This window comes from Panonychus citri, unplaced genomic scaffold (assembly GCF_014898815.1).
Source record: "Panonychus citri isolate SS breed McGregor unplaced genomic scaffold, ASM1489881v1 Contig00028, whole genome shotgun sequence".
In the NCBI taxonomy this organism is placed as follows: domain Eukaryota; kingdom Metazoa; phylum Arthropoda; class Arachnida; order Trombidiformes; family Tetranychidae; genus Panonychus; species Panonychus citri.
In genome coordinates, this window is record NW_026515433.1 from 422,429 (window position 1) to 436,328 (window position 13,900).

General features: G+C 31.7%; 3 protein-coding genes and 1 non-coding gene across 5 annotated transcripts; 3 read left to right on the plus strand and 1 right to left on the minus strand.

Annotated features, from left to right (window-relative positions):
• The first annotated feature begins 160 nt into the window (after positions 1-160).
• Positions 161-249, plus strand: Trnay-gua (transfer RNA tyrosine (anticodon GUA)). Its single transcript is given in 2 exon segments — positions 161-197; positions 214-249. It is a non-coding gene; the product is annotated as a tRNA-Tyr (tRNA).
• Positions 250-1,727: 1,478 nt separating this feature from the next.
• Positions 1,728-7,546, plus strand: LOC128397075 (ileal sodium/bile acid cotransporter-like). Of its 2 annotated transcripts, XM_053357745.1 has the most exons (7): positions 1,728-2,286; positions 5,231-5,436; positions 5,502-5,706; positions 5,782-6,042; positions 6,112-6,262; positions 6,454-6,538; positions 6,916-7,546. In XM_053357745.1, coding segments are annotated over exons 1-7 (1,116 nt in total). In that variant the 5' UTR covers positions 1,728-2,079; the 3' UTR covers positions 6,917-7,546. The 2 variants fall into 2 exon arrangements, with proteins under 2 accessions (XP_053213720.1, XP_053213721.1); XM_053357746.1 differs by lacking the exon at positions 6,454-6,538 and having other exon boundaries at positions 1,742-2,286.
• Positions 7,547-8,118: 572 nt separating this feature from the next.
• LOC128397071 (membralin-like) lies at positions 8,119-10,885 on the minus strand. Its single transcript, XM_053357738.1, is given in 5 exon segments — positions 8,119-8,634; positions 8,637-8,915; positions 9,249-9,407; positions 9,898-10,119; positions 10,197-10,885. Coding segments are annotated over 5 exon segments (1,344 nt in total). The 5' UTR covers positions 10,657-10,885; the 3' UTR covers positions 8,119-8,410.
• Positions 10,886-11,080: 195 nt separating this feature from the next.
• On the plus strand, positions 11,081-13,770 carry LOC128397067 (dolichyl-diphosphooligosaccharide--protein glycosyltransferase subunit 2-like). The gene is given in 5 exon segments (XM_053357735.1): positions 11,081-11,571; positions 11,764-12,060; positions 12,252-12,341; positions 12,403-12,559; positions 12,562-13,770. Coding segments are annotated over 5 exon segments (1,935 nt in total). The 5' UTR covers positions 11,081-11,241; the 3' UTR covers positions 13,623-13,770.
• The last annotated feature ends 130 nt before the right edge of the window (positions 13,771-13,900 follow it).

A 13,900-nucleotide genomic window follows, 5' to 3' on the forward strand; every position in this document is an offset into this window, starting at 1 on the left:
TTACCACCAGTGTTTTGAAAAATTACAAACCAATCAACAAGACTTAAAACAAGTAAAATATTAGCGAAAACAAAATAAACAATCAATTTGTATTCGATGATCAAAACAATCTGCAAACGACTTGGTTGAAATAAGCATTTTTGACCTTTCAACTCATGAACCGTCGATAGCTCAGTTGGTAGAGCGGAGGACTGTAGTTGATTCTCAATAGTGATCCTTAGGTCGCTGGTTCGAATCCGGCTCGACGGAAAAACTTTTGAATCATTTTTCTTTTTATTCTAATTAATTATTCGTCTGATTAGCATAAACATCGACCAATTTGACTGAATTACTATTTAATTTAAATTAGTTTATTAATTCATTCACTTTACTATTATGACTTTGCTACTTTTTTGTTTACAACTTTACTATCATTTATGAATCAAATGACTTAACTGATTGTTTGGTTAATTGATTAATTAATTATCACTCAAAGTGTGATGACAATTAACTTTACACTTGAGTAATGAGTTGAAAAAATATTGTCCGTACAAATAAATATTTTAATGATTACAATCAATTGTTTTTCTTTGTTTTAATTTAATTGTGAATTATCAACAATTAACTAAAGATTCTACATTACCATGATTAATTATAATAACTTGAGTTTTAATCAACTTTTCCATTTGTTAATTGTTGATTTCGAAATAGTTTAGATTAATTTGTGACATTGTGCATTTAATTAATTGTTTATATTCAACTAATAATCTTGATAAAAATGAATGAAAAATGATAACAATTTGTAACAATTAAAACCTTGACCTAAACTTTTATGTTAACTTTTACTAATTGTCGATTCCTTTGTTAATTGCAAGGTCTTAATCAGGAACCATCGGTTAGTTTAAATTTAATTTGATATCGATGCTTCCGAAAATAAAAAAAACTATTATTATCGTGATTAGCATGATGATTATGATTAGTTGATGAAAAATCGGAAATTGAAATTACAACTTAATTCAATAAACTATTGAAGGTAAATACTAACCACTAATCAAATGAACGTATCAAGTTGATTAAGGTATCAAGGATTGAGAACAACCATTGACCGGAAATTCAAACAATCAATTAAAATAATATGTAATTTAATTGTCGAAAAACATAATAGCAAATTAGCAATTTGAAGAGATGAGAAAAAAATTTATCTACAATTAGAGTTTCGAAATGAATTTCAATCGTTTTTGTCACCAAATTTAATTGTTGTCGACAATCAACTGGACAATTTCGATTGTTATAATTAAACTCTCTCTTTCACAACGATGATTAAATTCCCAACAATTTAATTGACTCGCAGTAGGAAGAGAAAAAAAGTTTATGAAAACAAATAAAAAGTTTCGAGTTAAATTTATTTCGATGAACGATATTAGGTCAAGGATCGATGAGTAAATTAAAGATTATCTTCCATCTTCACCAACTTGAATCTCAGATGATGAAGGAGGAAGATGATGAAAGGAACTGAATCAACATGTATCAAGTTTGTGTCCAGTTACATGTTGACCTTAACAAGTTACTTCAATGGTTATATCACAGTTAAAGGTTAATTGTAGTTAATTTAGTTTTTTATTTAACATTATTATTATTTCTGACTGTTACTTTCTCACTCAGCTCTGATTGCTACGTATTAACTAGGTGGGTTGAGCATAAGTAGTAATAAAAAAGTTGTTGTGAATGAGTGAGTAAAAGTGAGAGTTAAATTGTTGTTGATTAATATTAATAATGAAGAAAAAAAAGTTATGAGTATTAGGATGTTAATTGAAGTAATGATGAGAATGATTGAAAATTTAGACTCCATTTAAAGACTGGTGTTACTTTGATTTCTAAATCATTTTATAAACTTCGTACAATCAAGACACAACAACAATCAACTTGGTTAAAGTTGTTAACAGTAATTAACACAGGCTATAAGTCCAAGTTAATTGTGCCCATTTACTTTTAATACAACAGTTCCTTTTGTGTCTCTGTTTAATAATTAATTTTCTCTGTCAATTTTATTGATAATTGTCTTTGTATTTGTGTCTAATTGTTGGCTAATCAATCGTTATCATGGCAAAACCAATCGCGATCACCGAATCACCTTTTTTCAATGCATCATCAACTCTAATTAGTTTAATCAATGGCTCGGAAGGTGTCAAGACAATGGCCATTGCCATGGATGGACCTCCAATCTTGAAAAAGATTCACGATTTACTAATTACTTCACTTCTTGTCTCTGTTATGTTTGCAATGGGTTGTTCAATTACTTTGGAAGAGGTAAGTTAATTAACAAGTTAATTGTTGATCCATTCAATTAGTTCTCGAGCTAAATGAGCTCTATGATCATCTATTCATGGTCAATAGCTACTTCAATATACTATTATTGATTAGTCAAAAAAACCCCATCGGCAAAATAATCATTTATCGTTAATATGATTGACTAAATTTAGTAACAATTTAAATGACCTTAACGGTTTCACGATTATTCAAACTATTGTTGAGCAATTTAATCATAGCCATAGATAATTAAACGATATCAATTTAAATCTAAATTAATCCATTGAAGGTTAGCCGGTGATAAAAATAGATTGTTAATTTTAGAATTAAATTACAATCAAATAATTGTTTCTAATTTAGGGTTGAATCAACTTTTTCCTCTGAAAATTTCTCAATCGTTTTTATAATTAAATTAAATTTAGTTAAATAATTTGTTTCAATGTTAATCGTTTACTAGTTTCAACTTGTAATTAAATTTATTGTTTCGATGGTCATATCTGATTGTTAATTGCTATTTCCTATCTCCATTGATGGTTAACTAATTCAACAATTCAATTCCGTATTTTAAATGAGGTTAATATGCTCATCAAAATGATTTACAAGACTAATTTTATTATTTTAATTCTTATTATTAATAAACGTCCGTCATTAGTTAACAATTTATGCCAAGGTTTGTTAATTAACTTGAGATTTTCCTGATTTTCTCAATACTTTCACGATTTGATTAACTAATTGTAATTGATTGTAACTTCAACATATCAAAAATTTCACCAATAACTTAATATAATTGTAACCAGAAAATACATTAATAACATTTTATTTAATTTAGTTTGATTCTGTTAATATTTATTTAGTTTAAATTTTAACAACAGTGAGTTTTATTTACTTGTAATAATTAATCAATCTATTTAGTTAATTTTGTCAATTTCTAATTGTATTAATTTGAAAGCGCTAATTCAAGGTTAGAGAAAACGTTAATTGTTAGTATTAGGCAGTTAGTAAATCGCCAGTGATTGTAAACACTTTAGCTAATTGAGATTAGAGTGAGATTAACATAGCAATTCAATTAGTCCAGTAAAACAATAAAATCTAAATTTTAATCTAATCTTTAATAAATTAATCGTTGTAAACAATTAACGCAAATTGAAAACAATAAGATGTAAATTATTGATAAAGTAGACTGAGTGTAAAAAAATTAATCCTAATAGTAATTAATTTAATTATTAAAGTGTAGTAGTTGATATTTATCAGAAAATCAGCAAATTGCGAGTTGAGTTGAAACTAAATTGTTGACAGTTAACTAATTGCATCGACATTGACCAGTTAAGGTGACATTGGACATTTATCTTCATCATTAGTTAATCAAATTACCTGTGTGAACGTTGATCAACACTGACCCTCACCAATAAAAGGAATACATTAGGAAGTAAGAAAAAAGTTAATTGTAAAGCAACAATCAGACAGAATAACAATTTACAATTAACTTTAACACAAACAAAACCTTTTCCTTGCTGATCTTGGCCTCCTTCAGGGATCGACATTTTTTCATCATCAGCATTTGGCCTTAAATATACAAACTATCATTTCTAATTTATTTTAATAGTTAACACTTACGTTGATTATCATGATGATCACCTTGATGGTCAAACGATCCTTGGCTGTTTAGTAACAATAGTTACAATTAGTTAATTGTTGGCGTTGTTTTTTCATATCCAGCTAACTAAACATTGTCATCTTTTGATCTGATTAAACAATTTCAATTACTTTTCTAGGTTAACCTTAAACAATCAATTGTCTCGATTGTAACTTTAATTATTGTGTCTGTGTGGATACAATTAAGTCAATTGTTGAAACATAATCAGCATGATTAATGACTTTATGATTATTTACCTTTTTTTGGTTTCAATTAAAGATTAATTAACAACCTGTTTTTAATCCTGATTATTAATACGATTGACCAACAATTAAAAGGTTAAAGTTTAACTTTATCAATTGTTTAATCAGTTGATTGATTGTAACCAGGATTAATTACAAACAGTCAAGAGTGTTAAGGAAAATAAAGTTAACTGGACAATTGATAACAAGATGATTGAAATTGAATTAATTTGATAATCTAACGACAGTTGACTCTGGTTATTATTCAATTAAATGATATCATTGATTGAATATTCAAATGATTTAAATTATTTGCTGTTAATTTGCTCTTTGGTCATCAGGAAGCTAAAGATAAGGTCATTGATAGATCATCTTAATTATAACTCAGTTTTCCGTTTGGGTGCTTAAGTTGATTGTTAATCAGATTGTAATACCATCGACCTTGTCCTGGTAATCGGAATCACGGTGATCATCATAATCATCGTGAGTAACAGAAAGTTAATCAACTCGATACAATCGAAAGTAAATTAACTTTGTCTTCTCCTTCGTTTCTTTTTGATTCTTCAATCAACGACAAGGTCAAAAAATCGAAATTATTACAATTTAGTTAATCACTTATTTCGTGATTTTGTTAATGTTCAGAGTTAAGTTGATTAACTTAACCATGATTGATAACCATTGATATTTGATCAACTACTCGAGTAAACATGTAACAGCTTTTTGATTGAAACAATTAGAGAGCAAGAGGTCAGTTGATCAGGAATTAAATTAAGAATCAAATTTGTAATTTAATAGATTATTAGCAAGAACAATCAGAAAACCTGTTCATGATTAGAATTTTAAATTTTAATCTTGAATGAATTCTAATTGTTGGATTACAATGAGAACAAAATGAAAACAATTGTTAGCTAAAAATCATTGATGAAAATTAATTCCCAACAAATCATGATCGATTTCAACATGAAACAATTTGGAAACAATTAACTCAGTTGCGATTCTAAATTACATTAATATTTACCTACTTAATTGGAGTAACAATTGATCGATTTCATCTTTAATTGATCGAAAGGTTTGGAGTCATGTTCGTAAGCCGGTCGGTGTCCTCACTGGAATGGTCTCTCAGTTCTTACTATTGCCGTTTTCGGCCTATTGTTTGGTCCACATCCTCGCAATTGAACCTTTACATGCCGCTGGTCTTCTTATCTTGGCCTCAAGTCCAGGAGGGGTCACTTCAAATCTATTCACATACTTTTGTGATGGCGATGTTTCCCTCAGGTGATTAAAATTTAAACTCAATTAGTGAATCAGAACATTAAGTTTATGCATTCGATTTATTCTAGTGTCACTATGACTTCTCTATCAACTATCGTCGCATTGGTCATGATGCCTTTTAACGTTTGGCTTTATGGTCGATCTCTCGAAAGTGACACTATTGTCATTCCATATTCAAATATGACCTATTCATTATTTTTCCTCACATGCCCGGTTGCTGGAGGTATGATTGTATTCTGGAAATGGCCCAAAGTTGCTCCATTCCTTACCAAAGTAAGTGAACAATTAGAGCGACCAATTTAATTTTCATTAACATATCATTGCATTTTTAATCATTGGTACTAAAAGATGGGCAGTGTTGCTGGTTTCTTGATCATTATCGTTTGCGAAGCTTTGGAAGTCATGATTTTCCCTGATATCTTTGACGATATTCCAGCCAAATTATATGTCGCCGAATTTGCTTTACCAATTCTTGGTATAGGTCTTGGTTTTGGTTGCGCTTCGATCTTTGGACTTCCATACGCATCAAGACGAACTGTCGGTATTGAAGCAGGAGTTCAGAATGTCGGTACTGCTCTTGCCATTGTCTCTCTCTCATATCCATTCGAGGTAATTATTCATTCGACGAAACTTTAATCTATCAATCAACTAATCAATTCGAACCGATCTCTTCGATAGCAATTGAAAAAAGTTTGGATCTTCCCATTTCTTTACGCTTTCTCGATGCTTGGTGTTTGTATTGTGATGGCCGTTATTTTCCAAACATACAAACGAATTTCTGGTAAAAAGGTTTACATCAACGACGACATCCCTTCAGGTCGTGATAAAAGTAAGTCACAATTAGAATTTATCGAAATTCAATCAGTAACAATTCAGAGTAAAAGGTTCATCAGGTTAAAATCACAGATTTACGATTTGCTGATTATTTTGTCTTCTTAAAGATTTAACTTAATTTTTTTATCCATTTCTTTGATTAATTCGATAAAATCATTGATCGTGATTAATTAACTATTCCAAAAGTCAAAACTGAATTTGTTGGTTTACCAATGACAGAACCTGAAGATGGAGATCCAATGATTAATAGTGATTGTGAATCTGGTTATTGGTAAAGAATTAAAATCGATTTATAATTTACCGCATTTCTTTGCTAATTGTGTGCTTATAATTAATGTTAAAGTTGTGATTAATTAATTGTCATCACCCTTCCATCGCAATTGTCTTCACTTGGGCTCGAAACAATTATGCTTCATTCTAATTATCTAATTTGATTATTCATTCGCTTGATTCTCATTCAATCATCGCTTTTACCTTTTTTTTTATTAACGATTATTAACTTTTGATGCTTTTGATTTGAGTTCTATTAATTAATTAATAATTGTAAAGCTTTTCCGCCGCAATAATAATAAGGCTGAAGCTTGTGAAAATGTAAATCACAATTAGAGTTAATTAATGACTAATCATGTTCTGTTGTTTCATTCACAGATATTGTTACCGTTGAAGTTATGGCTTTGCCAAAGGTTTAATTAACAATTAAACGATTCATAATCCAAATCATCACAATTATCACATCTCAATATTCATCATCATTATCGTTTCTACAATTGTTTACCTTTCACTGATCCAAATCCTCACAACTCAAAAGATGAAACCATTTGATTGAATTCAATTTCCTTGTCACGTCAATCACAATCAAATGGACCAATTCGAATGTATAAATGGTAATGGAAAGAACTGTTCACCAAGTTAATCGAAGATTCAATGAAATTCGCAAAGAGACAAATTTTCATCAGTAAATCGCCATGAATAAGATTCGATTGAGCGATTAGTTCGACCCCTTCACGGGCCTCGAGTTAAAGTACGAACCATCAGCCATTTTGTAACTTTTTGTACTTCATTTCTCTGTAATTTTATTGTACATGATATTTGACCTCAGCGAAGAAAATGTTTTGTCGATTTTTTTATTATTTCCTTTTCTTTTCTTCGCCCTTCCTTTCGCCCTTTTTCCTTCCCTTCCTACGGCCCGTATTCGCCGTATTTGTATTATTTTATCCATCGAAGCTTCCCCGTGGTCGCTGTTAAAGCTTAAATAAAATTGGCGTTAAAATAATAATAATTCATATATAATACAAGTTATTAATAATTTAATGTGATAATCGACTGAAAGTGAATTATATTCCATTAGTTGGTCTTCACCAAAACTGAATTTTTCTAATTTTCGAATCGGTCAAGTCAAACTTGCTCATCTTTTTGATGTTCCAACAATTAAATTTGAATGTTTTTTTATTATTATTAATAGATTAAGTTGATTGGAAGGGGTTTTTAATTTCTGGTTAATCTCAATTTATCATTAATTGTTATTTTCGGTAGTTAAGAAAAATTCTGAATTGATTGTGCATGAAAAGGCTCATCTTCAAATGAAAATCTTTTGGTATTTTCACTCAGACTCTTTTGCTTTGAGTGCCCTTCGGCCAACTAAGCCCAAATTCTAACGATATTTATCGAAGATCTGTCGATATTATTGCTTCTTTCCATAGATTTTTGTATATTTCAACGATTAATAGTAAAAGTCGAGAAAATATCGAAAAATAATGAGATTTTTCAAAAGTTAAGATTGAAAAAACTTTTTAGAATTTTTTTCTATTGATACCAAAAATGGATATTGAAAAACTCTAATTACTAATCAAATTTTTCTTTAAATTGTTGATTTTATTATCAATTAATGATTTAAATCAACAGACTGTACTACAGTCACTGTAGTAAATGTCATTCAAGTTATATTAATTAGATACTAATTCATTGCGATTCTCTTGCAATCAGCACAATCAATTAATTGAAGTTTGTGGTTGAAGCGGATAGAATGAAGAGTAGTGATGAATTGGTACCGATCTTTAACAAGGTATTTATCGTATTTTCGTTTGTTGAAAGTGATGATGCCGATGAACAACAGGGAAGATCAAGATAAACAACAAAGAGACATTTAATTTGTTGGTATTTGATTAGGCTGATCAGAAAGTTCATTAGAATCTGAAGAGCTACTGACAACATTTTCTCCACGATTCTCATTAGCAATTCCAACATGACTAACGGTAACAATATTACGGTTGTGGTTCGAATGAATTAAAATTGATGGTAATTCGTAGCGATGGAAAAAGGCGATCATCGAATGTTGGATGAAAAGCCATGAAGTCAGAAGAGCAGTGTTGAGTATTGTCCATTGAAACGATAGTCATAAGCATAGAAACAAAAGTGATAAAGATAGAAGAATTTGAGCCAATGTCGACGTGTTAGTAATGTATGGCAACACATAGCATCATATTGGTCAGCAGCCCAGACGATTAGGATGACATAAAAAGCTGTTGTCGTGTCGTTAAAAAATTCTGACATAATAGCTTCCATTCCAACGAGGGCTAATATAACTGTTAGTAAAGGAGCGAAAGGAAATGAAATATTCATATTGAATTCCAACATGTGCATGAGCTCCGCTGTAACATAAGAAAGATAAAAATAATAGAATTAGAATTAATTTCAAGAAATACAGATCACATTTCGAGTGAACGTTCAATAGACATTAGTATGTATTAATAGAATATCCTATGGCTAAAATTCTCAAAACCAGTCCTAGTGAATACAATTTACCTTTAGGTATTCACTCGAAATGCGATTTCATTTTGAGCAAGTGAGATTTAGTTTATTCGATTTGAGCTCAGGGATTATCCGAATTTAACTTAAAGGGTTTACGTTCACTCGAAATGAGATCTCATTCTCGCTAAATGAGTTTATGATTTGACTGTAAATTGTATGTTTTATGAACATACCGACGAAAACGAAAACTTGATGATGTGAATAACGAAGTAACATTGATATCGACAAAGTGAAAATCAGCATTATGAAAAAAGCCGGAATATAAGATGTTCTGGTCATCCAAATATTTACAAATCGATAATGCTCTCCGGTAACTACATTCCGAACAAAACCTGTAAGATAAAATGGTCGAGAAAAAAAAGAATATTAATAAATAAATTTTGCTTGAAGCGATTCCCAAACGCCAATGAAAGACAGATTAATTGAATTAAATGTATTGACGTATTCGAAAGCAAAAATGTTCGATGGCCCTCAGAAAGATCGATTTTTAGAAGTCCAAATGATACAATGAAATTATTTCAATTAAGATTCTTATAACAGGTTAAAAAGTTTGACAATGCAGATTAGCGAGATGACCATGACTTAAAGACGAAGGTCAGCAAGATTGAAATGCATTTTAGCATCAAGTACTTTGAATCGATTGCTCAAAGAGATGAACTACTTATTAATATCGAAAAAGTGCTTTTAATCAAAGTTTATACTGAATGTAATCAAGAACGTCAAGGAGAACAAGATAGTCAGTACGGGAAATTTATGTTAATCGATAAAACGTTCAATGTTTGTTTGCACAGTTTTAAGAGATTTTTTTTCATAAACATTTACCTTTGTTGTCCAGTTTTTCAGCTATGGCTTTTAAGCTTCCCATTAACACATCGTCATAGCCTAGAAAGTTTTTCAGTATAAACTGAATGAACAGGCCACCGAAGCATTTATCACGACTTGGGTCAAGAGTTACAACTTTGACTGGAATATTTAACTTTTTTCTAGTTGTAGTAGATAATCGCAGGAACCCATATTCGAGAGAATATTCAACAACGTGATTATCTAGAAGAGAAAAATATGAGAAATATTAATCATTTGGAAAAAATGAACAGACAATTATTAGGATTGATTATATTTACCATCTTTATCGTTTTGTTTCTGCTCTTCTTCTGTGGAATTAAAGTAAGTTGGTTCAGATGAAGAGCACAATTTTGAACTATTCAAATCTTCCAGTTTAGATATTTCAACTCGCAAGATACCATCTCTCGGCCAAGAATCTTGTAGATCTTCAAGGCAATTAATAGGCCTCTGAATGAATGTCACATGAAGATACGATAATATTAATAGTGAAAATATAGCTGAAATCAAAACACCATATTCAATAATTTTTCTTAAACGATTAGGTGTTTTTGATGCATACCAAACAGCTACTTTCATAAATAAAACCCTAAAGAGCCTCTCACGGACAGTTAACAGTTGATTTTGTTGGCCATTAGCACTTCCAGACGGAATAACTCCAGGTAGGTTATTATTTATATAGAGTCTGGCTGTCGGTGGTCCAGGAGCTTGATTCATTTCTCCAGTGATAACATGGCCCATTCGCACACCGTATAAAAAAACAATTCCATGGGAATTTGGAGAAGTCAGGATGATGAATTGAAATATGAACCAACAAAAAATTAAAAAGGAATCAAAATGTTTATCACAATAAATTAAACGAAATAAATAATCACTGAAAATAGAAAATAAATTCACATAAACATCGATTTTGTTTCAACAAATTCTCTCCATTCAATGGAAAACAAAGAGGTTGAGCCGAACAAAATCAGCTCAAAGTGAAAAAGTTGAGCTGACGAACGAATTGTAAATACCGAGTGAAAGATATTCGATACCAATATCGATATCGAGCAGGACTGATGTTTCGATTTTACAAGTCAATCCGGAAAGAGAAAAAGAAAGAAAATGGAAAATCGATTTTCGGATTCGTGATTATCGATTTCGATTATCAATTCATCAGTTGACTTTCTCATTTCCGGGGAATTGACTTGATTCGTGTCTCTTAGGGATTGTTGGGTTTCTCTTGTTACACATCAGGTTAATTTGGTTTAGTTAAATTTAATCGAATTTAATTTAATCTCCCTCACCTTTTTTACATTCCTTATTTACTATTTAAACCCTCGAATCATGTACAAAGTGTTGTTAGTCTTGAGTTTAATTGTTACAAGTGTCCATTCATCACTAACACCCAACACTTTTCTGACCAGTCAAGACAAAACACGTTTTAGTGATTTGTTTAAATTGACTGAGCCTTATAGTGATTTACCTGTTAACAATTTATATTATTCTCTTTTAGGGTCCAATGTGCTAACCAATGATAGACTTTTCACCGTTTTGAATACCCAACAAACGAAGAAAGTCTGTGATTATCTGGTATCCAATCTGGCCGATTCGTTTGCTGCTAAATTAGATACCCTTTATTTTGCTTCATCTGCTGCTAAATTGTTGAATTGTCAGGTATGAAATCCTAATCTCTTGCTTTATTCAGCTCTCGTTCCGATTCTATCCTCTCGATGGCAAGTGCTTTCCAGTAATTTGAATCATCAGGGGATCATCGGAGATTAACAATCAGTCAATCCTTCCTACATGGTTTTATTTGTCTATTTAGTGACTGGAAATACTCATGACATTTTTTTACTTTTACTTTAGGTACAACCTAGTGCAAAGATAGTGAGCTCTCTGGAAGGCTATATCAAGACCGATGTTACTGTTGCTGATCTTTACAAATCTACTCTTTCACTTATAAATCTTGGTAAACCGATTGACTCTGCTAAGATCAGCAAGTTGCTTCAAGCAGCTTTGAAAAAAGATGAAACACTTTTGAGTGCTGGTCATGCTTTCCGTCTCTCTGCTCATCTTCAAGGTGTGGAAAATGTTACCCCCTTTATTAATAAAGTTCCTGAAATTGTCATGCAAGCCGATGAAGTAGATGGTCGATATCTTCAGGTAAGTTAACACGCTCTCGAATTGGATTACATTTTTATATCGATATGATGTTGGAGACCTTTCGAGTGTGAACTGAAGGGCACTCTGTCAAACGTATCGAAGAGTAATGGTGTGATTTAATCCAACTTTCAGGGAACTTTGTCTCTTCATAGTCGGAAAAATCATTCTACAGCTTTTATTTTCTGTTTCAGTTTGAAGGTGGACTTGGTATCACTGCGAACATAATTCTTGGTATTTACTCGTTGGCTAATACTGCTGGAAAACCAACTGGATTAACAAATGTAAGTTGGATAATATGCTTCTATCCGAATCCTGTCTAATCATTAATTGTTTCCCCTCTAGGATCAAGTAATTAAGTTCACCAATTACTTTTTGAATCGTAAGACCGTCCAGACTGTTAAAGGAGCTTCTGATTTGTTAGAGGTTTTGAAAACTCTATCTACCAATAAATTTAATCTCCCGGTTTGTGTCAGTTTGTATGACAGTCCAGCATTGAGTCTGCGAATCCATTATTAAGCATTTATGTTACCAATGTTCTTGGTCAAAGTGTTGGATCTGATTTAGTTGTTACCGCAGAGTCGACAGCATGGACTGGCAAAAAGACATTCAACTCTGTCCAAGGAGATTCAACCATGTTTGCATTAGATGTTATTGAAACTAAACCAAAACGTGGTTCCCATGATGTCACCATTTCCGTTTCTTCAAAGACAGAGCAAAAGCTCATCGGTAACACGGGAGCTGTAGTCAAGATTACAATTTCCACTAGTATTAAGGTGGAAAAGGCAGAGATTGGAATTGCCGACAAAGATCAATCTGGTCCAATGAAAATGACTGCTCTTCAATTTCCTCAGTATAGTAGCAATATCTTGGAGGTCGATCAACAACAGAAAGTGGTCTTCAAATTTTCTCTGAAAGATGCAAATTCAAATGATCCTTTAACTGCCCACCAAGTCTTCGTCCAGGTTTTGAATGATGAAAGTAAAAAAGAACACGTTTATGTAGTGGAAATGGAAAGTAGCACCGACACTTATAAATTTGATCTCAATTTAGCCCAACGAGGAAAAGACCTGGGCTTCAATTCTGGTCTTTATCATATCTCTTTGATCGTAGGTGATTCGGTCATCAGCAATCCATTCGTTTGGAAATTAGCCTCAGCTCGAGTGACATTTACTTCTGGTCAAGCACAAGCCCTTCAAGATAAAGCTTCATGGATGAAGTCGACTTACAGTCCAAAACCAGTGATTAATCACATTTTCCGTGAACAAGACAAGCGACCGCCGACCTTTGTATCTGATACTTTCGCATTATTAACATTAGTACCAGTTTTGATTCTGTTTGGATTATGGGCTAAACTCGGTGCGAATCTTTCTGGTTTCTCATTCTCTTTGAGTGGGTTACTTTTCCATCTCGGGTTAGGTTCAATCTTCGCCTTGTTCACATGCCTATGGCTCCAATTGAACATGTTCACCACAATTAAATACCTTTTGGGTCTCGGGCTCATCACTTTTCTATCCGGTCACAGTTTATTAAGCAAATTGGCGAGTAAAAAAGGCGACAAATAGCTTTGTAATTAAATTAAATAGTCTTTTTTCCTCAATAATTAAAACTTATATTTATATCAAAAATTTTAACGAAACATTAATTGTATCTCGAGCCTTACCCAATAAACACAAAACTTTCAATTTGAAAGTTTCAAATGCTTTTAAAGAAGAGCGAATCCATTGGTTGGAATGAAAGAAAAGAGATGTCGCCACACATTCGGAAATTGACAGAAATTGAATTGGAATCAATTAAATTGATTCAGTTAACAAAATACTTAATTAGAGAATAAAATTGTGGT